This window comes from Lepisosteus oculatus, chromosome 18, assembly GCF_040954835.1.
Source record: "Lepisosteus oculatus isolate fLepOcu1 chromosome 18, fLepOcu1.hap2, whole genome shotgun sequence".
Taxonomy (NCBI): domain Eukaryota; kingdom Metazoa; phylum Chordata; class Actinopteri; order Semionotiformes; family Lepisosteidae; genus Lepisosteus; species Lepisosteus oculatus.
The window spans coordinates 9032071-9055625 of record NC_090713.1 but is presented as its reverse complement, the minus strand read 5'-3'; the positions used below and the strand labels follow the sequence as shown (position 1 = coordinate 9055625).

Here is a 23555-nt window from a genome sequence, read left to right as displayed (position 1 = left end):
ATGACTTATGACAGGCATGATACAGCTACCATAATGCAGCTGCCTAATCAAACAGTTTTCCTGCAAGTTCCCAAGGAGGCCATAGTACAGCTTGGTGACTTAACACTGTACTGTCTAGAACCAGACACATAAGACCAAACTTGAGGTCATGGATGCCTTCAGGTGCCACACTATTGAATTGGATAGAAATCCAAGGAACAGTAAGCCCTGAAGAGGTACAGGTAGTTAGTTTGCTTTTAATGGAACAAACCTCCAAACCACCCTGACAGGTGCCCAACACAGTGTTGTGGTTCATCAGGGGGGGCTGGGAAAAGGAACCGCTGTTAGTGTAACACTGCTGCTGGGTAGCTCGATCATGACTGGCAGAGTACTCTGGATGCTGTACTCTCATTCAGGATGTACTCCAGGTAGCATGAATGAGTCAAAGGTGGCATGTCAAAAAAAAGGAAGTGACTTCTTCCCATATATATGCCTACTACAGAGGTATTAGATATTGACAGTGAACTTCATGATGTGTAATGCCTAGACTGAGATGATGTCTCGTACCTTGTTTATACGTACTCCAGATGTTATTCATCATGTTTGTATCCAATGCTGGTTCCATTATGAATTCTTGAGGAGTAATGTGGACATTTAAAGTTAATGTTCTAATGACAAGGGACATCACTTAACACAGTTTTGGTTTGAAGACAACAACGTCTCAGGACCTCGTGCCCTTCAAAAAAGGGGGGATATGTAGTGGCGAGGCTTATTAAAATACAGGAAATAAGTTTTCTGTTCCCTTGCCAGTCCTTCTCTCCTTCATCTGGGTACAGAGAGGCCATTCAGTTTTTATAGCTGATGGAGTGTCCTGATTAGGAGCAACTCCCAAAAGCTGAGACGGCAAATGTTCAGTTTCTGATGCCTAAAAGTCTGGGATTCCAAGGGGGAGCCTCATCTCAAGTGGTTTACAACCCCAAGGTCAGAGTGCATGGTTACTCATCATCAGCCAATCAGGAACTGGTAGGGCAGAGTAACTCACGTGGGTCTCCGATGCCCATGAAACTTTCAACCAATGAGTGACCTGCAGTCCCTCCAGCTAAAACAGACAACACATAGCCCCTCAGCGCCTGCTAGACTTTTCAAACAGTTCCCAACTGCTGGACATTCAGACTCAGAGCACCTCCTGACCATCCTCTGACTCAGCCCGGACCACCACGTAACAGCCAGTGTGTCCGAGTGCAGGACTTTCCTTTGTTCTAAGAGTTGAGAGCGGAGGTTGCCAGCGCGTAACCAGAGGATCCACCCGAGGTCAGCATCAGCAGCAAGCCTCGTGAACAGGTCGGAACTGTGGACACCTGAACCAGTATTCAGAACTAGCTTCATCAGAACGAACCGGTCTTCTGCCTGACCTGCTTGGACCCGCAGTCACTTTTCTCCTGTACACAAACCCTGCTAGTTAGAGCCAACATTAACTAGCTGGACTTCAGAGCGCATCAGCAGCAGGAGTCCCTCTCCCACACCGCCAGCCGCACTAGCCACTGCTTGGCACTGGGCCAGAGGACGCTGATTGGATGCAGCAGCCTGCCACCGCTGTTTGTGTCTGCAGGAGATCTGAATGGATGAGTATTCAACATTCTGCATTACCGCTCGAGAATTCAATTGTTACCTCAACCCCAGTTGATATCAATTAAATTCCTAAGAGTGATGTACTTGTTTGAGTATTTAGTGTAGAAGTTGTAACCAAGTTCATTTACGAAACGGTCTAAATGAATGATATACTGAATGTATGTCCCTCTTGGTATTTGTAACTCTTCGTGATTGAATATATGCCTTTTGTATTCTGCTAACCCTCCCTATAAGATCTGTTATGTTTATATGCACATTTTATGTATTAATAAATGTATTCTCATGTATTGAATCCATGTGTGTGCGAGTGTGTTGGTTGTTCTGACGATTGATTGTCTAAAAGCCAAGATAAACCACCTCGTGATTAAGGCCACAATGAATAATTGGCTCAGTAAAATCACAAAAACCACTACACTGTCAACAAGAGATTCCCCATTCTTCACAGGGCAGAGGGAGGGGCAGGTGGCACAGGTTTACAGATAGAGCTGCTTCGGCCCCAGGCAGAGAAATCAGAGATGGTGGAAGAGAGTGAAGGAATGGAGAATGCATGTGATCTGTGTTAAGGCAGCCAGAATAGAAGTAAGAGATATTAACAACAGCATGAATAAGAATCTGATGTAATATGTTGGTGAGTTTCCCAAAATGCATCTGTTTGCGGGGGGAGGGAGCTATATGTTAAGCTTTGAAGTAGCCTCAGGAGACAAGTTACACTGGAATTATAAAGACCTGAGCACCACTGATGTAAGTATTATAAGTGGAATGTTATGAAAAGATCTTGAACACTGAAGAAATTGGTACTTTTTTTTAATCACATGGGGCCCTAATTAATGTTTTCAAGGGGTACCTGGTTTCAAGGGGTCAAATGCTGTCCTCCTCCATTTCAGTGTGTGAATAACATAATTGCTTTTACATTACATGCAGTAATTAATACAGTGAGGGGTGCCAGTAGGCTCACCACACACCAGGTCTCTGTGGTGAGGAGAGCAGAGTGATGAAGCCAGTTAAGAGATTGGGGTTATTAGGAGGCTATGATTAGTAAAGGCCAGGGGGAAATTTGGACAGGACCTCAGTTTTACATCTCATTTGAATGATAGTGTCTTTCTACAGTGTAGTAAAAAAACATTGTGCACATCACTGTGCTGGGGCATTAGGACCCACATAGACTGCAGGAACAATGCTCTCTACTGGTCCCATTAACACCTCTTCCATAGCTTTCTGAGATCCAGGTACTGGCCAGGCCAGCTTCAGTGGGCTGCTTAATATAGTGATATACAGTATCTGCTACTTTATATCTTGCAATAAAGCAGAACCTAATAAAAGATTTAATTCGAATGATCATTAGGTGGTTTTTATTCTTATTTTTAAAGAGACATTTTTAGCTTACATTGTCAATTACATTGTCAATTTCTAATCAATACATGAGTATATCAGAAAAACAAGAAACAAAATTGAGTTAATTTAGGTGTTCAGATATGGATCAGCGAAATTTCTAAAATATAATGCATAGTAATTAATACTTTACAACTTTATTTCTTATATTCCATTTGCTTCAAGTTTACTAAGTGTCCATTAGCAAATCTGAGTATCTGCAGCAGTGCTGTCAGGGCCAGGACATCAATGTCATCGTTCAGGCTGGTTTTCTTACTGTAGTTCTTCACGGGAAGAATGCAGTTTATAGGAATGCCCAATATCTGACTGAACCTCTCTATCTAAAATATAAAGACAGGGTAGATTAATGAAAAATAAATATAAGGTCCAAATCAAAGGAATTTCACTTTATTTTAAACATTGTCAAGACTAATGGCCTGTCTAATGATAATGTGAATAAAACCACACACATTAAAATCATGAAAATGTGAAAGAAATAACACATATCTATATTTTCTTTTTTATCTGTTTCCTGTCTCAGTGAATGACAGATATGCAGATCTCTTGATATGCAGGGTGATTAGTAAGTTCCGTGAAGTTGCCCCACCCTACAAACAGCACAAATGATAAAACCCATCTCATTCGTTAGTACTGCGTTTGTGCCGGTTTGTGCCGTTGAAAGTAGCGTTTGTGCTGTTTTCTTTACAAAGACATAGCGCCTTGTTTTTCAGGGGATCACGTGACCATGCATGGTGACCTTGACCTCCAGTGACTCTGTCTGCCAAGTTCCAGCACTCTGTTACTGGTGCAAGAGTAACAATTCTGCAATGTTGTTTCTCTGTTTGCCCGGGTGGGTGGTGGTGGTGGAGTTTGCATTTAATACCAGTATCTTCTGTGTGTTTGTGTGAACAGGAAAATTAAATTTGTCATCAATATCATACCCTAATCAGAGGAGTTGCAGGTGTAAAAATGAACATTAGCAAACAATTGCATGTTCTTATCAAGAGGCTTTAAATAGCACATTTTAATACTTCATAGTGGTGTCCTTTTTAAAATCTGAAGAAGTAACCAGTTTTTCGCTGTCTCCTTCTTAATGAAACATGCGCACCAAGGGATGTGTAAAGATTCGTTCCGTCTGTCGAGCCACTTATTTAAAAGGCTTGAATTTGCAACTTTATGAACGACAAGACCACTGTTGTACTTTTTCTGCAAAGCACATTCTCAACGTGAAAAAGAACCAGGATGTTTTTTTTAAGGAGCATTGTGTATAAAGTTGACACAGGTAGTTCATAACACATCCAAGAAGCAACATTGTAAAGTCTACCGTCTCACACATGCAGACCGCAGCAATATTGGAAAAATATTTTTATTTTCATATAACAGAAATGAACATATATGTAAGTTCTTTAATACACTGTCAAGCTGGGAAGTTACGTTCAATGGCACAAACCGGCATAAATGCAGCACAATGAATGACATTGGTCCAGTTCTCCTACGGCGTTGTAGGGAGGCTGAGTGATGTCACACCCCCAAGAAGGCACTATATCACAGAAATGAAAGCAGCACAAACGCTACTTTCAACGGCACAGACAAAAATGCAACACTAAGGAATGAGTTGGGTTTCATCATTTGTGCTGTTTGTAGGGGGGGTAACTTCACAGAGCTTGATTAGCTATAAACTCTGTGCTGTCTAGACTCTGATCTCCTTTCTGTTGTGAGAAAATACTCAATTTCTTCAAACCTACTGTGCCTCAATCAAAGGCTCAAAGGCCCGTTAGTCAACTCAGTCTGAATCTAACAAGAAGCCTTCACTTCAGAGCTCTCACTATCTACTTCCAGCTGGAGTCTAGATGCAGAATGATTATGAAGCAAATCAGCAAAGTAATTTAAACTGATTACAATATTTTAATAAGGTACAAAACTTTATTTTTTTTAAATATCTAGGTCAGGTTTTGCCTTCTCTCGACTCAAGTGTGACTTGAGAAGTTAATTATTTAATTTTAAAACCTACTGCAGCTGAATTTAAACTCACCTGTTCTTTGATGTATCTGCTCCTGTACACCTTCTTGAGATCTTTTCCTACCAATGGACAGCTTGCATCCACCTTAGTTAACAGCACAACCTGGGGAATATCTACATAAAAAAAACACATTAGCTTTTTTCTCAAACCTTCCTTATGCAGAAGTTAAGATTTCAGAGGCAGGAAAATGGCAAAAGTGGAAGTATTATTGAATATTATTTCTGATTTTCTTCAAGGCAATTGGATTGTATACACTGTGTTCTGGTACTTCACATATTTAATTTTAGATTATTTCTTGGATCAGTCTATCAGGTGTAGTGGATCATAACTTGGCTGTGTAAGGTAGGGCTACACTTGTCATGCAATACTTGGAATTCATGGTACAAATATTTATCTTATTGTGACATTTGATACTTTTACACAATTTTATTTTGTTTTTCAGAAGTAGTGAAAGTTTTGTCAGTACCATTTAGATTGTATTGTGTTGTGTTTACTTTCATTATTTCACACTGATGGAGAAAGTTATCCGTCATTTATATTACAGGTATCAAGAGCATTGACAACAGTTTCTTTCACAATTTTATTTGACAATGTTTTAGATGTTGTGAATCTGTGTTTTACCAAGCAGTTTAATAGTGCTGAATGGAAGTTTCCATTTTATTGCAGCATTGATCAGGTATAAAATTATTTGGTGCATGTGTGTAAATGATAGATGCTATTTTTTTTTAATATTGTAAGACCTAATGTCTTCACCACTGCTTTATTTCTTTTCTTGGCTACAAAACTGTCCATGGATCACTACAATTATTTCAGGTTTTTAAATTCAGTTTAGGTTAATTTTAGTAATTTTAAAGCTATCCTTTTAGACAGGACTCTTTGAGTTTAACAGCGGTGATGACTATGAACAAGGTTCCTACCTCCAGGAGTGAGTAACCCCCGAGGGCTGCTGGTGGTGGTCTAGGTGGATTCTGAACTATTGCTATGCAGTCTGACCCAAAACTTTATTCATTCCTTTCATAATTACAGAACACGTAAAGATCAGTCTTCTTTTGTTCAGATTGCATATGTGAGTCAGATTTAATGATATTCAAAAATAGTCTCAAATTGTAATGCCTTGATGAGCTCCAGTGCACCTGCACTAAATTCTATTACACATTCCTCATGTGGAAGGAGCTCATCAGGGCCATCGCAAATAAAGATCAGGATGGGTTTATGTGATTAGGGAAACCCCAATCCCCATTTAAGCCCTAAGGAGTCAGTCCTTGGGGCTCAGACATTGAGTCACAGTAGCTTGTGTAGCTGCTCCCTTTTCATAGGTTTTTCCAGGATTTCACCTCCCAGGACACTCCCTGAACTCTTCTAAAACCCTCCTTGATCTCCTCCCTTTTCATTTCTCCTTATGAATTCATTAATTATTAAATATACCCATCTAACTTTCACTGCTGAAACTATTCTGGCAATCATTAAATCACCGTGCCCTAATTACCATCTACGGGAACGGACTAACACTACGGAAGCACATTGCACAAGGAAAAAAATTGCCCCTTTATGTCGTAATTACGAGATACGTATTTCGTAATTACGACATAACAATGATTACGTCAATATATGTACAACCTGTTACATTGAGCACTGAACACATCTAGAAACTACTATGAACTTAGCTGGCACTTTTGGTTTAATGATTGTGTCAATGTCCAGTGCTGCAGAATTTGTACGGATTTACTTTCAACTAGGCTCTAGTCTGTCATGTTTTGGGTTCTTTTACATATACATCTTGAACACAGTTAAACATAACACAAGTAACACTAATAACACTAAGTCGAAATAATGAGATAAGCACTGTATCTCGTAATTATGACATACTGTAAGCTTCTCATTATTACGACATAAGGGGTGCGATTTTTTTTCCCTTGGTTGCAGCAACGTGCTTCCATAAAACACAAATTCTTTCTTATGTTTAAACTGAAAAACTAGGTTTGAGAAAAATATACCAAGCGTCTTGCCCATGCTCTCCCATGTGCATGAAATAAAAACTTATTTTAACTTCTGAGATGGACTCCTGAAACAGAAATGGGGAAAAATGCAAGCTTGCAGATTGCTAAACCAGGTAAGCCCCACAATATTTGTGAAGAACTTTGTTTACTGTTGGCAAAGGAGCTGACATGTATTATGTGTGGAGGAAAAGCTGCTAAAAAGCTCGACCTGCTGCCCCTTTCGAATGACACACTCACTCGTAGAATTGTTGATATGGCAGATGATGTCAAAAGTACGCTTATAGAGCACGTTAAGATGAGCAGATACTTTTCACTGCAATTAGATGAGTCTGTAGATGCTGTTGATTTGGCCAATTTGCTCATTTACATTAGATATGAGTTTGAGGGCATGTCCCATGAGGACTTTCTGTTTCGTAAGCCGCTACCAACAAAAACTACAGGAGAGCATATATTTCAGCTTCTGAATGAATTCATCAAAGAAAATGGCATTGACTGGAAAAAAATGCGTTTGTACAGACGGTGCGAGAGTGATAACAGGCAGACAGAGGTGTAGTTGCACAAATTAGAGAGGTTGCTCAAGATATGAAGTGGACACATTGCAGCATCCACCGCGAGGCCTTGGCAATTAAGAAAATGCCTGAGGATTTAAAATCTGTTAGACTATGTTGTCAAAGTTGTGAATTGTATCAAGGCTCGACCAATGAATTCACATCTGCTTTGCTCGATTAAACAGTCTCGCCCCTCTCACTGAAATGGTAAGTTCTTAGTGCTAATTTTATTTATGTGTATGTGCGTGCGCTCATATTGGTCTTTGAGACTTTCTGTGGTTCCTACGAGAAGATGACTTGTAGGTGGTACTTGGATGCTTTGGTTTGATCAGGGGTGGTACTTGGTCCAAAAGTTTGAGAACCACTGGTCTACAGAGATCTGCATGGAGTACTGACATACAGAAGACGTGATGGATGGACTAAATACCTTTATTATTTTTTTCCTTTTTTAAGTGTATAATGTTAGCATGCCCAAGGGAGTTGGGCAGCCAGTTGACCTTGGTACCCTAGAGTTTTTTTTTCCCCTTACTAAGGAGTTTTTGGTTTCTCTCCTCCGTTGTCTTCTGGCCTTTTCTGTTTTGTATTTACAACATGTATGGACACTTGTTTTGTTAAGCACCTTGGGGCAACTTTGTTGTTAAAGGTGCTATATAAAAATACATTTAATTCAATTGAATACTGTATCTTCTGTGATACTAGAGGTTTCCATTAAATACACTGTAGTTTCTACAAATGAATGCCTTAAACAACAATTATTGTTATTCTAACCCTAAAAATGTATACTTGTACTTGGGTATCAATCTTTTAAAGAACGATCATTTATTATTTAAATTGAATAGCCAGTTGCTGTTTTATGCCCAGTCAGATTAAATTTAATTGTCTGTTACTCAACTCAGTTTGCATGTACTCTCTATAATCTGGCACCTGCCTGTCAGATCTATACATCATGTGTCTTGTAATAAGCACTACAAGAGAACTGATACCAATCTGAGGGTGAGCTTGTCCCTTCTTAATGTTGCTGTGAGCATCTAGAGGTTACTGTTGAGCAATAAGACAAGGCAATTCCAGTAAGACTTTCCATGGCAGAGAAGTGTTTGACAAAATGCAATTCATTGCTTGCAGTATATTATTCACAGGTAGCCAAATACAAGTTTTCTTTACTTATAATTTATTACTTATAAATATACTTTTTATTTTAAAAATTTAATTATTTGAGAAATATAATAATGTTTGCTTAAGTCCAATCAATTAGAAATACATAGAATACATGTTCAGAATTTGAATGCTACTCAAAATTATTTAGAAGGCTGTGTGTTCATTGAGTTCTTGAGTGTTTTTACAATGAGTCTAGGCTGTCAGCCAGTCTGAGAAGACATAGCTGTTGTGAATTGAGGGTTTTGCGAGCTACAGCTGTGGTGGTCCCTTTATACAGTATATGGCCTGTCTGACTTCACTAGAGAGACTTACAGATGCAGCCATTCAAAACAAGCAGGCGATACTGCATTATTTTGCAGTGCGTTTAATGCAGTGTACCGCAAGTTACCGTATTAATAACGTAATTTCTCACATAGTACCGCATGATACCGCAAGTAAAATAATAGTATCTGGAATTTCTGCAAGGTGGAGCTAATAAAGTTCAACCTCTCATGTTTGAGCTGTCGCCATCAAAGTCTTTACAAAATATAATTACTGGTAGTATTTATAATGAATGACCTTAGACAAGCTGTAAACTCAAAATATTGCCCTGGTCCACATTCTTTTTTTCCATTGACCGTCTTTGTAAAAGTAACACCACAGCATTTCGTTGATCCAATCACACATGTTTCTTAGTAGCTGAGCATAAAAAGAATAGGAGCAAAACACGTGTGAAGGCCATAAACGATAATTTTGGAACAAACATACAGTATTACAGTATATGGCTGGTCTCGGTACTTTAAAGAAAAAATACACACCAGTATTCCACTTCTTCCTAAACATTTTTAGCATCGAAGTCTTTAACTAACATGTGAAATAACTTGTGTATAAAAAGTGGTAGTTTAAAGGTTTTCTGCGAATACGCTCGATACCGGAGCAAACAAGCATACTTTTAGAATTTGATTAATAGGGAATATAATATGGAATCTAATAATAGCATATCTAAAGAAATTAATAACAATATAATTATATTCATGTACTACAACACAATAGTGCATGCTGTACAATGTCTGTTGAGACAACATCAACTTTATTTAAACTCCAACAAAAGTATTAATGGTTTTTAATCACCATTGCAGGAAGTTAAAAAACACTTGAATTACTCATCTAGTCACTCGAAAAAAATTTGAGAAAAAAAAACACATTGCCCGACGTTAGAAAGCATCTTCCATTACATTGCTTGAAAAATAATTTTATTTCAAGAGACTGGATAAGTAATTCAAGTTTTTAACTTCCTGAAAAACGAGTAATAATTTAACAATATATGTAACAAGTGTAATCAAGGGCCACCTATATGTGTGGCATTTGGTTAGACTGGACAGCAAGAGATTCAGTGAACGTCTTTCTGCCTAGATGGATGAGAGGTGAAGAGCTAATCTTGCTCTTGTCTGACAATGAACCAGAGTGAAATCCAGAGAGCAGGGAGTGTGGCCAGAAGAACCCTGGCTGTGTTTCAGAAGAGTGATGTTGGGTGTGTCTGCACTGCAGGGACAGAGAAGGACCCTGGAAGAGGGGGTACACTGGAAGAACTCCTAGTGTGCAGAGTCAATGAATGAAAAAAAGAGACAGGGAACAGCAGTAAGTGGAGAAAAGATCATGTACAGATGGGTCCAATTAGTTCACACAGTGGTGTGGGGTCTGATATGTCCTCAATGGAATGTAGCATAGATTTAAAATATTTTAAATTAATATTAGTCAGTAACATTTAGTATGAAACTATCACATTTTAGAAACATTTGAACAAAATAACTAGTGTATAGTACTTTGTGGTGTCCCTGAATGCTCTAGACTCACTGGTAGATTGTTACTGTATTGGGTGACATCAATTTGAAACAATTTTTCTTTATTAAATTTTAAACATTATATATTATTTTTTAAACATTAAACATTTCATAGCCTCTTACATGATAAATTCCTTACCAATGTCAGAGATGTTTGATCTAATTTTTTTCAGAAACTTCAGAACACGATCATCCATAATGCTCACTTGATCTGCTGCCACAACGTAGACAAGACAGTGGGCCACATCATTCATAGTGGGATTCTTGTTGAAATATGGAGAGTCATCACTGAGAGGTTTTTTTGGATTGAACTGGTGGAGAGAAATGTAATGAGCGATGTACAAGTGTTTAATAGCACTCTTAATTCCTTATTTTTCTTTTAATTCTCTTGAGACCTTAGCTCCTCCTAAAACCTGAACCATCTCCTGTACTCTGTCACATGGTATACTGGCCATTTACACATGAAGGCAGTCTCCTGCAAACTAGAACAGAGGTATTTCTGGTGTAAATGTGCATCTTCAGTCTTGTAGGAGCACCTGATTAAATCACAAGGTTGTAGTGGAGTCTGCTGCTTCTTCTGGATCCGGAACCTCTGGATCCAGCTACTTCTCCTATATCATTGAGAACAACCTTAATCCTAGATACCTGTTCACCATCAATAGACTGTTCAAGCCAAACATACCTACTACATTACCTGCTTCGTCCCAACTTTGTAACACTTTCTTAGACAATTTTTTAGTCACAAGATTGAGAACATCTGGCATCACAGTGGGTCCACCAGCGTTATACTGCTCCACCTCCTTCCTGCATGACTGTTGTTGCTGGTTCTCCCCTTTCTAGTTTTCACCCTATATCTAACTTGTTTCTCTGGCTAAAGTGTGTTGCTGTTACTATTCAGTTATGGATCTCATTGCAAATAACCTCTTCATCACCTTCCAGTTTGGTTTCAGACAATAATAGCACAGAAACTACCCTGGAAATCCTTGTTCCCGAAGGGCTCTGTACTGCTGCCCCCACTATTCTGAATGTTCCCAACTGGTCAGTTATTAACATCACATGATTGGAATGATAATTTCTATTCAGATGATACTCAAATTTAAGTCCATACTAAACCACACACTGACGTAGTTGTGTCTGTACAGCTGTTTTGTTCTTACCTGGATTCCTATCATTACTAATGTCTATTGGCATGGGGGGCCCTGGGCCCTGCATGGTAGTGGTACAGGGCTGTTGGTCATCAGCACCTGGGATGAAGAAGGCACCACAGCAGAAACATTCTGTTTCTTGTTTTTTCTGCATGGAATAAATGTTTCCTTATTTCTTTACTGCCTACACATGCTGACGAAGCTACACATTTTAATTATAATATTGATATTGCTGATAAGTAAGACCAGATTGCTGGATCTATCAGGGAGAAAGGAGAAGGCTATGTATGGTGTTGACTGCAATAAAAAATGCTTCCTCCTGAATCTCACAGAAATCTCTTTGATGCTTTTAAAAAAACAACGATATGACTCACATTGTTATATCTTGTGGTTTCTGCATAGATAATTATATACATGATCAAGAGATTTCTACTGGCATAAGCAAAGACTGTATGTCACTTTGCATCCCTGTAATTTGTTAGAAGCATGCCACTTAGTGCTTATACACAAACTCTTAAATCAAAGAATGAAGAATGTTGGGTGAAGCCATCCTCCAAGTCCCAGAAAACAACAAGATCCTTCTACTTCAAAGCAAGAGTAGAGAGCAATACTGACAGTTAGAATGGGGTTGCCACACCCCTAGTGCTTATGAACAAACTCAAAGAATGAAGAATGTTGGCTGCAAGAGTAGAGAACAATGGAATTGGTTCCTTTGGAAACCACAGCATAGCATATGCAAATGAAAAATGGATTGAAGTTGTTAAGTCTCTGCACTGAGCACAGAGTAATGAAGAAAGATACAAGAAGTGAAGAAGGGGTTAACTGAGTCCTTTCTGCGTGAGGACTGGACTTCTAAGCAATAGGCTAGAGTTATGGCAGGAAAGGGGGATAACTGATAAGGATTACAGATGCCAGCTAGGAAACCCCCCAGGGAAGGAAACCTAACACTGACCATTAAGAGTGACCAAAGTCTGTGAACTGGCCAAACACAGTGACCTCCCCCCATTACCATAGTAATGAGCTATGTCAGAAGCGGCAGAAAAGGGCTATATAAACTGGAAGTTTTGTATTGGCACTTTGAACAATACTTGGGTTTTATTGTTCCTTGCATGCAATAAAACTCATCTGTTTAACTTCATCTCGGGATCCAGAACTTATTTGTCTGTTACAATAGTTTTTGGCGTCATGACCAGGATTCTCCAGAAGGCGCAGAGCTTCCCATTGACAGGAGGGAAGCTCAGTGCACATTTCTAAGAGGTAAGGACTCCTCTTATTAAAAGTCATGACTCTCTTGTCTGACCGATTGGGAAGTCTCTGCTGCCTGCGAGGATCGCCTGAGATGGAGTAAACGTGAGTTTCTGGATACCTCTGGCCCGGGGAAGACACTGGTATATGTAATGGGTGGTTGGCTGTAAGCCCAAAATTTGGTCTGGCAGGCAACGAGCCGTAGTATTGTGCACAGGCGTTCGAAAATGGTGTATGCCTTAATTGCACATGGAGTTTTTTGAAGGGGTTTGGACCTTTACCGCAAGGCTCAGAACTGGTTTGGCCTTAATTGCGCACAGGAGTTCTGAAGCTTGAATGGTGCCTTAAGTAGGCACGTAATCCAGAACTGGTTTGGCCTTAATTGTGCAGAGGAGTTCTGAGGTTCAGGACTGGTTTGGCCTTAATTGCACACAGGAGTTCTGAAGCTTGAGTGGTGCTTTAATTGCACGTATAATTCAGGACTGGTTTGGCCTTAATTGCGCACGGGGTCCTGAGATTAGCTATGCCTTGATTGTGCACGGATTGGCGTGGTTTTTTGTTTTAAAGGGAACAGGAGAGACGTAGATGAAATTTGTTTTTATGCGTTTTCCTTGTTTGTGAACTGAAATGGAAATCTAATAAGTAAATTGAGTCTTAAAATGTAGAGAGCTTTGCAAAAAATATATTGGTGCTTTTAGAAAATATATTTCAAGGATGTAATTGCTGTGCTACAGTAAGTGCAGAATTTTAGAAAACAGTGCGTCAACATAGTACACTGTTTAGGTTACTTTGGAAGACAATATACCAAAACAATATATGCTGTCTGGGTCGTTAGAATTAGCCGAAAGTAACTGACAAGCTTTGAATAACAAATCTAGTGGTGCTTCTTCTTTCGTTTTATGATGTAACCTGTTTTGTCTTACAGAAAGGGGAAGTTTAAGAAGGGCCAAAGTGCTGAGCTTTCTCTTACAGCACAACATCTTATAAAAACCCTGTACTCAGGTAGGAACATTCTTGTGGCTTCCTTGATAGTTATATTTCCATGACAGAACATACACATATGCACAACACTAACATAAACACACCTCATAATAAAAGAGCAAAGCACTAGGTAGCAGGATTTAAAGGATGTTCTGATCCGAGAATAGCTCCGACTGGAGCCCAATGCGTAAGTCCACTCCGGGGCAAAAGCAGCAATACTGGCGTTCTGGGGATGGTGAATTACGGATCCAGGAAGGGAGTCCTCGAGATCTCGTTTCTTGCCTGTGAAGCTATGAGCTGTTACCTCACACAAGACAAAGTAAATCTTTATAAATCGGACATGTGTGCTAACTGGGTGTTTGAGAAAGTAGTGGAAGTGTCTGATTATGTATCGGACAAGTGTATGTTGACGGAAAAAGGAGGAAAATATAGGAAGAAGCCAAGTTTGTCAGAGGGAGTTTTGGGCGAAGATGCCTGTAATAAAACGTATGAGTATTGGTATAAGCACAAGGATGTAGCTGAAGCCCTGGTGTGCGGCCGACACCAGTGGTGGCAGATAAATGAGAGATAAACGTGAAAGAGAAATCGGGATGTGATAAAAAAGAAAGTGTGTTTACAGGAGAAAAAAACAAAAGAAAGAAATAAAAGAAAAGATACTATACTCGCTACAAAGAAGAGTTTGAACAAAAGCAAAAAGAGGCTGTCCAGGAGGATCGAAACCTGAAAAAGTGCTACAGACTGTCAGACGATGTTTGGTCTTTTAAAAAAAAAATAGACGGATAGTGGAATAATTGATGTCGAGTTAATGAGAAGTTACGCTGTTAAAAAAAAAAGAGATGTATGTAGAAATTAAATAAAATACAGTGTGTTGTAGCACAAAGAAAAAAAATATATTCTTGATGTGTATGTGTGTTTTATGAATTTGTGTGCCGGCATGTACGTACGTGTGTGTGTGTTGTGGTGCCTCCGGGGGAGAGGTTTATGTAATAGAGACAAAAGTAGTCACACCACACTTCTCTTTAACTTTGGAGTTTTTCTCCATTTCGTCCGTCTTCCAAGCCAGTCCATAATCCAGTCTGAGTTCCAAAGTCCGTAAAGTTCCACAAATCCGGGCCGTATCCAAATCACAAACCGTAAACTGTAATCCTTTATTTTCTTCCATTTTCCATTATCCTTAAATCTGTACCAACACCAACCGAATTCTACTATCTCCTCCAAAAACGCATTCACCTACTGGCTTCCGCGCTGGCTCACTGTTTCCAGGGCATATATATTTTGTTTCCTGATGAGACACACCTGTGTCTCGTTGTTTTCCGGACTAAGCCCTTTCCATCTGGCCTAAGTCGAGTATATTGAGCAGATCGAAATTTACCCTGTGGTCAGCAAGATGTATGCAGATAAAGAACAAAACTAAGAGAAGAAAAGACTTCTATCGGGAAATTTGTAATGAACTTAAGAGGAGGATAAAGATGGATATTCAAAGATGGAAGTAGCGCGGTGCAAAGGATAAGTGGAAGGGGTTGATGGTATTAGTGACTAACGAGAGTTAAAAATGTGTAAATTTGGTTATTTTTGTATATAGTAGAATGATTGTATTGTGATTTATACTTTTATAAATAAAAAAAAAATATTGAGCAGATCGGATTCCTAAGGCTGAAATTTTGCCCCAGCATTATGTTCATGCCAAGAGATGGCTAATGAAACACCCAGAGGGGAAGGAGGTGTCAGTATGTTGTCAACACAAAGCTCTATACAATCTCGTAAACGTAAAATCAGATTGTGCAGTGTTGGGGAAGAATAAGGAGCACTGGAAAAGGACTCAACCAAAGGGCTTAGATAATCATTTGAAAGATCTTAACTGGTTATGTGTGTGGAACAGACTACCAGTTAAGCAGACAATGTACAAGCATAAGCTAACTAAGGTTAAGACCTGTCCGTATGTGAGTTGTGAGAAGGATGAATCTGTTAAACATGTGTTTTGGGATTGTGTGACTGCGAGACGAGTGTGGCGTGAATGTGGACCTTTACTGACTGGGGTCCAGTCTGGGTTCATGTTGTCATATGACATTATTATGCATGCATGGAAGGGGACAGAGAGGAAACAGTCAGTAGACTGGATCCTCTGGCTAATAATATCATTAAATTTACCCTGTGGTCAGCAAAATGTATGCAGATGAAGAACAAAACTAAGAGAAGAGCCAAAGATTTCTATTGGGAAATTTGTAATGAACTTAAGGGGAGGATAAAGATGGATATTCAAAGATGGAAGTATCACGGTGCAAAAGATAAGTGGAAGGGGTTGATGGTATTAGTGACTGACGAGAGTTAAAAATGTGTAAATCTGGTTATTTTTCTGTATAGTAGAATGATTGTATTGTGATTTATACTTTTATAAATAAAAAAATATTGAGCAGATCGTTCCTGAAATACCTGCCCTGGATGATCCTTCCCCACGGTCATCTTACAGTGTGTAAAAGAGTGCAGTGCGTAACTGTGAGTTTTCATATAGTAAATGGCGGTGCGAGTGTGTTTAGCCAGCCGGACTGGCTAGAGACTTAACTAAAGAGACTTGATGAAAGCAAATGATGAAAAGCAACTTAAAGAGACTGGGAAATATAAGACTGTCTGAAAAGTATAAGTATAGTACAGGTGGACCTGAATGAGTTAGATAAACAGTTTTTGTATTTATATATAATTCGTTGAAATAGTTGAAAACAAAAGCTGGATTTATTCGAATGTCTCGAAACCAGATATCACTGAAACACTGTTTTTAGAATCATGACTGGTGGATAACATTGTGAAATTTGCAGAACTAGATAATCTCTACTGAAAAATTGGGAGAAATATGTACACAAAGGTGCGAGCAGTTCACATGGGGTGTATTCCACAGAAATTGGATAAATCTCAGAAACAAATCTCAGAAACAAAAGAGACGGGCTGACTGGGGGAAATCTCCGGTTTACAATTAGTGTGAACAAAAATATACACGCATTTACAAGAGAAACTGCAGAAAGTGCATGCAGGATGAAGGAAGCAGGGACCTGCCCTGTGGTTCAACTGAGAGATCTGTTTACATTAAAAATTAGATTGATAAATCCCTTGTAGCCTCCCTAAGTCTGTCCCAGTCCAGTGAGCAAAATGAGTTAAACCTAAAATGTACTGTTAATGGTGTGTCGGTTTCTCTGTTATGGGATACTGGAGCACTACTGTCATGCTTGTCTCACTTCACTGTTCAACAGTGTGCTATAGAGTACTATATATGGGGAGATGGCAGGAGGCCACAGGAGTATTGGGGCAGCAAGTTTTACTTGCTGAGTACCAGATTTTAACATTGATTTTAACATTTACGTGCATTTATCACCCGAATGTGGGTGGTTCCATCCCAGATCTATTGGGCTGGGCTGGGATGTTATTGAGCATTACAAGGAATGACTATACAGAACAGGGTATCACGTGGCTTCAACTGACCTCTGTGATCACTCAGTATGTTGATGATATTCTGAGTGCTTCCTCTGACGAGGAAACCCTCAAGTCTGAGCTGCTTCAGGTTTTAGAGAGTTTCTAATATTAAGCAGTTATGATAAGGCCTTTTTGTGTCTAGGACTGTGTAACTTTAACAGGGTCTGAGTGGAATGTTTTTACGGGGTGAACACAACTTTTAACAGATCTGCTTAAGGGGGGAGTGCAGTCCAAGGACAAGATTGCCTTGGTTCCAGCAGCAAAAGCTGCCTGTAATAATTTGAAACAAGCTCTTTTACAGGTGGTGAGACTGGGGTTTCCTCAGATGTATCAACCATTCCTTTGAATGTAAGGGTGGAAAATGGGTTCTGGACAGCTGTGCTGATGCAGGAGCATGGAGGTAGGCACCCCGGTGGGATACGATTCGGGACCATTAGATGCTGTAGCCAAAGGGTGGGGGACTGTGAAGATTTAAGAAGATGTAATACTGTTTACTGATGGGTCTCTCTGGTGCATAAGGGAGAACAAAGAACAGGCTGAGCTGTTTACGACAGAATGTGACATGCTAAAGACCGGAAAAATGTCCCTCCACTGCCTCAGCGCAGCAAGCCAATTTAGAGCACTGATTGAAGATTGCTAAAGTAAAACATGAACAATTTATATTTTTATAATGTATGTATTTGGTGTATGTATGCCACAATTCTGGAGGGCTGTGGAGAAATAGGATTCTATCACTACGGCAAGGACTCCAGTTAAGAATGCTGGGTTTGTCTCTGAACAGTTAGAAGCTTTTGCAGCTGCTGACTGAAGTAGCTGTGGTAAAGTGTAAATAACACAATAAAGAAATAATTCCAGTAACTTGATGGAATAACTTAATCAGATGCAGATGCCAGGTGAACACCCCTGGGAGACAATGAGTCTGAGACCCCTGTGAAATCTCTGTTGGTGAAAAAGGGTCAGCTACAGGACATTCAGGCTGAAGCCTCTAAAGCAGAGAAATAGACATAGTTAGAAAAGAATGTGGGGCTGCATGATCATGGAGTATGGGGGGTTGCAAGCACAACGGACACCCTGCATCCCCTCACAGCCTAATGCCCTTTGTAGCCCGACAAATTCATGCTGTCAGATACCCGGGTGTGAGTCAAATGGTGCGCCAGTTGTCCCGAAACTGGGTAGGGACTGTGTTTAAAGCAGCAGACACTGATGTTGTATTTCGATGTGATGCTTGGCAAAGGAACTCAACTAAAGCTCAGGTGCGGTAAAGCTCAGGTGCGGGTGTGATGGCTCAGAAAGCCAGCCCCTGAGGGACCTGTCATGTACTGGAAAATTGACTATTATAGCTTGCCAATATGTAAAGAGAACACTGGACTCTTAATGATGGTGAATCTGTTCTCCTGGTGGGCTGAGGCCACTACCTCTGTAACTCTCAAACATTTGATGACAAACATAATTCCGTGGTGCATTCTGCACTGTCACTTGAATACTGATCTACAGTGCCTTGCGAAAGTATTCGGCCCCCTTGAACTTTTCAACCTTTTGCCACATTTCAGGCTTCAAACATAAAGATATAAATTTTTTATTTTATGTGAAGAATCACCAACAAGTGGGACACAATTGTGAAGTGGAACGAAATCTATTGGATTTTTGAAACTTTTTTAACTAATAAAAAAATGAAAAGTGGGGCGTGCAAAATTATTCGGCCCCCTTGCGTTAATACTTTGTAGAGCCACCTTTTGCTGCGATTACAGCTGCAAGTCGCTTGGGGTATGTCTCTATCAGTTTTGCACATCGAGAGACTGAAATTCTTGCCCATTCTTCCTTGCAAAACAGCTCGAGCTCAGTGAGGTTGGATGGAGAGCGTTTGTGAACAGCAGTTTTTAGCTCTTTCCACAGATTCTCGATTGGATTCAGGTCTGGACTTTGACTTGGCCATTCAAACACCTGGATACGTTTATTTGTGAACCATTCCTTTGTAGATTTTGCTGTATGTTTGGGATCATTGTCTTGTTTTATTTTAATAAAGGTTGAAAGAAAAATAGTACAGAAGTAGAGCAAACATTTCCAAGCAGTCTTAAACAATCAAAACCTGGTCAACGTCTCAATTTTAGATCTTCAAGTCCTGCCCACCATCCAGGGTCTTGATCTCCCACCCACCTTCTCTGAGGTCTACTCGGCCATCAAATCTTACAAAAATTAAAAAACTCCTAGATCTGACTTCATCCCATTTTAATTTTGTAAATTAGAGGTTATGTTTCCATCAGAACCCTTCATCACTTCATTGTGGAGACAAGGATGAATTCCACATCAATGGAGGGATGAAAACATCAGCTTTTATCAGAACAAGGGTGACAGATCAATTTGGGGCAACAGCAGGAAACTAGCTCTGCTTTCAGCTGCTGGCATAGGTCTGGAAATGGTCATGCTTCACTGACTTATTGCCACCATCACTGAAGAGCTTCCTGAAGATAGTGTGCTTGCACCAGTCCTATTTAACATCTTCTGCCTGTGAGTTACACAACTCCGGCAGGTATGATTGTAGAGAATGGGGTATTTTTTAACTTTTGGTTGGACGAGACCATCTTTAATATCAGGAGATTCCAAACTGCCAATAAGCTAAAATCAGAATATGTACTTGAGCTCCAGTATGTTAATAATTGTGCTGTTATAGCACACACCCCAAAAGCACTGCAAGTTATGCTTACAGCAGTCGTACAAACATACAGTAGAATTGGACTGTTTGTCAATATTACAGAAACAGAGTTTTGTGCCAGTGATCATCCAGAGCTCCACTTGAATTACCTGCTTTTTACCATTCTAGACTTGATTCTTGCTTATGTGCCTCACTTCTGATTCCTCTCCAAGCCGTCTGTCTAAAGAGGCTAGTGTTTAAACTGAAGATTATCCGAAAGCAGTTATGGGGTGGAATGATATATGCATTGTCAGTACAACTTACCTTGTATTCATCTTTTATATGGCCTTTCACTGCACTGATGTAGTCATCAGGATGATCCACATCTGTATCTATTCCCATGATGTCATAGATAACAAAAGGGAGAACTCCATCCCATTCTCCATTTGCACGGTCCTCTACTCTGAATGGATTAAACTAAACAGAAAAGTCAGAAAAGCTAAATTATAAATTCTGAGAGAATAATCCCCACTACACAGATAAATGGGCATCAGTGTGTTGCACTTTTAAAGGTCCGTATAGTTAATACCATTGTACTAAAAGACTAGATCAGACTTCATGGACAGATGCCTTTGTTTTGGCTTCAATTTAGCCATTATGGAGACTTATTGGAAACCTTAAACAGATTTCTACATTTGCTCTTTTCATATTCTCTCTTCAGGAACTGAACTGATTTAAAAATAACATATCATAAACTGCTAAGTTTAGACTACTGCACAAATTAGCACTTGCACTTCAAGGTACTGGACTGTCTGCACTATGTCCTGTCTTGGCTGTATTATAACATCTAATGTCTAAATGTATTGTAATGTCCATTGTCTGTTTGTCATTTGTATCTATTTTTTAATTTTTCTTTCACTGTTACTATGTACAGCTGAATGAGTAAGCATCACAATACACTTGTATATGGCAAATAAAAAATCTTGAAATCTGAAACTCTATTTAGTTGTAGTGTTGTCAAAATACATAGTACTTCAAAGAGGTTTGCATCCTACTATTGACCAAGTCTGAAACTACACCTTTTCTTTGCTGTGGTGTAAGGAGGCACACCAGGCCACCAACCAGAGCTGGTTATGGAGAATACAAATACTGGACTGTTCTTTTGGGACATTTGGTTCTGGTAACTGGGGTCAATGGGGTTCTTGTACTTGATACTAGTTGTATCATCTGTTCTGTATGTTGAGTCGGCAATCATAGAATTTATTTTAGCTTTAGGAATACTTTTTAGGTGGAAGAAAGACTGAAATACTGTAAATAACTGGTATATTATGCACATTAGGATAACTGTCCTTGAGTGCACTGAAAAAAAAGAGAAAAAAGATCCTGTTGCAAGAAACAAAGGGTCGTAGCATCCTCATAACTGCTACATTGACACAAAAAAAGCAGTTCCTTCATTTTTACATCACAATCCATTACATTAACAGTCAGGAATAATTCAGACATTAATAGTGCCAAGTCACTGTAGAGTTTGCTATATACTATCATAAGTAAATTAACCCGTATGTTTATCAGGATTGGAAATAATTTATAAAGAATTTGAATATGTTATTCCATTCAATACACCCTCTAGATGGCTACTAACCTTCTTGGTAAAACTGTGTATATCTTCACCAGCCAAAGCAAGGCTTCTCAAATAACCTTGTAACGCAGAATCAATTGTATTGATGTAACTGGACTTTCCAGCCTTGATCTGTCCAGCCATCATGATTCTTAATTCTTTTACTTTTGTCCATCTTGGTGTTAAGGTCCTTATTTCTTTCAGAAGTTTTTCTTTCTGCCTGTAAATAAGAAAGAACACATCACACAATAAAGAAAAATAATTAATCCTAGAAGGGTGTATAACTGGTTTTCTACACTGTTCTGTGGGCAGATACTTATTGTCAAAAACAGCTTGACGTAGTGGCTTACATAAAATAATAGTAAATATCTAAATTTTGTATCTACAATTTCCTGTGATATTACTATTGTAAGTAGAGGTCACTCTACTTAACTCTACTTAATCATTTTCAGACCAAGGATTATGCTTTATAAAACCTTCCTGTTCACATTTTATTTTTTGCTTTTGCTACATAACTAAGAACATCTCTGTTAATATATACAGATCCAGCCATTCAGAATGCACACAGGATAATGCAGCAATTTGCAGTGAACACACCTCAGTGCAACATAGCACACCACACTTTTTTATATTGTGTTCTAGGATAGCACTGTTTTGTAAAACCACCAGGTGGAGCACTGAAAGCTTAACATGGCATGTGGAAACATTTGGACTGTTGCCAGAAAATGCCTGGTTTTGAATTCCACTCAATACTGAGCCTCTTGAGACAAACATTTTCCAATGATAGAATTTAAGTTGTATAGAGTTTAGACTTTTATTAATTTTCTACTGTATGTTACAGAATGTTAAACATTAAATTAATAAAAAAAGAAAGAAGGTCTATTTTACAAAACAAAATGACCATGTTGGGTACAGTAAATAGTTTATTATTATATCTTGTGAGTGCAACATGCTTCTTTCATGTTTAGATCCAAATGTTTTACATTACTTTTATATTTTCATTCTGTTTTACATCCACATAGTTTTAGAGAGCTACATTACTCTGCCAGATATACTGTATATAAGGAACAATTTTTTATAATTTTATAATTTTAGCATATTGTAAACACATTGAACCTTTTTTAATCCACATTGAAATTATGTATATTTCTTTATAATGCTAAATTCAGGAACAAACAATTAGTAAGCAATTTTATTTGAGATTTTTATTATGAAAAATATAATTATATACATGGCTTCTTACTCCGATTACTGACAACCATGACTTCTTACCAGGCATTATGGAACCTGTGTTTTACACTATGGGTGTCAGGAGGTATGAGACAGGTAAAGGAATAATGTAGTTTTTCTTTCCAGCTCGACTATTAACAATTTTATACTCATTATTGTTCTTAACTGAACACCTTCAATCAGTTCTTCAGGGACATACAAACACAGCAGCTCTCCAGGACTGTATTGAACAGCCCTCATCTCATTCTTACAGCTCCACATTGGGAGGTACAGTGGGATGTGGATTTCATGCTGTGTTTTTAAATACTTACTGATTGCCCCATTGTATTTTCCTCCATGGTTCATCAAGTTCTAAAAAACAGAAATGACATTATGACAACCTTCATGTAACTTGAAATCATCACAGTTTCTTCAATCCTTTTTCCTTACCTGAGTCTGGTGAACTACAAATTGACGGTAAAGTATCAGATTGTCTGAGACTGTTGCAATAACATGAATTTAGAGTTTGCACTGTATATTTTGACACCATAATAGAGTGATATGAAGAGGCTTGTAAATGCTTCCGTACATCTATCATTCTGTATTTATGTGCTATATAAATGCAGTTGAACATGAACCCCTTAAGCACTGGTCCCACTGCAGTTCCTTTCCCCACTTTAATCTCCATGTCTTTTAGCAGTCCAGATTATTGAAAGTCAGGTTTATCTTGTAGCCCTTGACAACACCATATAC

The 23555-nt window shown here is 38.9% G+C and overlaps 1 protein-coding gene across 1 annotated transcript; it reads right to left on the bottom strand.

Moving 5' to 3' along the window:
* Positions 1–3006: 3006 nt before the first annotated feature.
* On the bottom strand, positions 3007–23211 carry LOC107076312 (interferon-induced protein 44-like). Its single transcript, XM_069180558.1, has 6 exons — positions 23135–23211; positions 21618–21813; positions 20300–20452; positions 10656–10827; positions 5009–5109; positions 3007–3317 (listed from the first exon to the last, which is right to left on the bottom strand). Exons 2-6 carry the CDS (start codon positions 21738–21740, stop codon positions 3135–3137), a joined length of 732 nt encoding a protein of 243 aa, XP_069036659.1. The 5' UTR covers positions 21741–21813; positions 23135–23211; the 3' UTR covers positions 3007–3134.
* Positions 23212–23555: the final 344 nt, after the last annotated feature.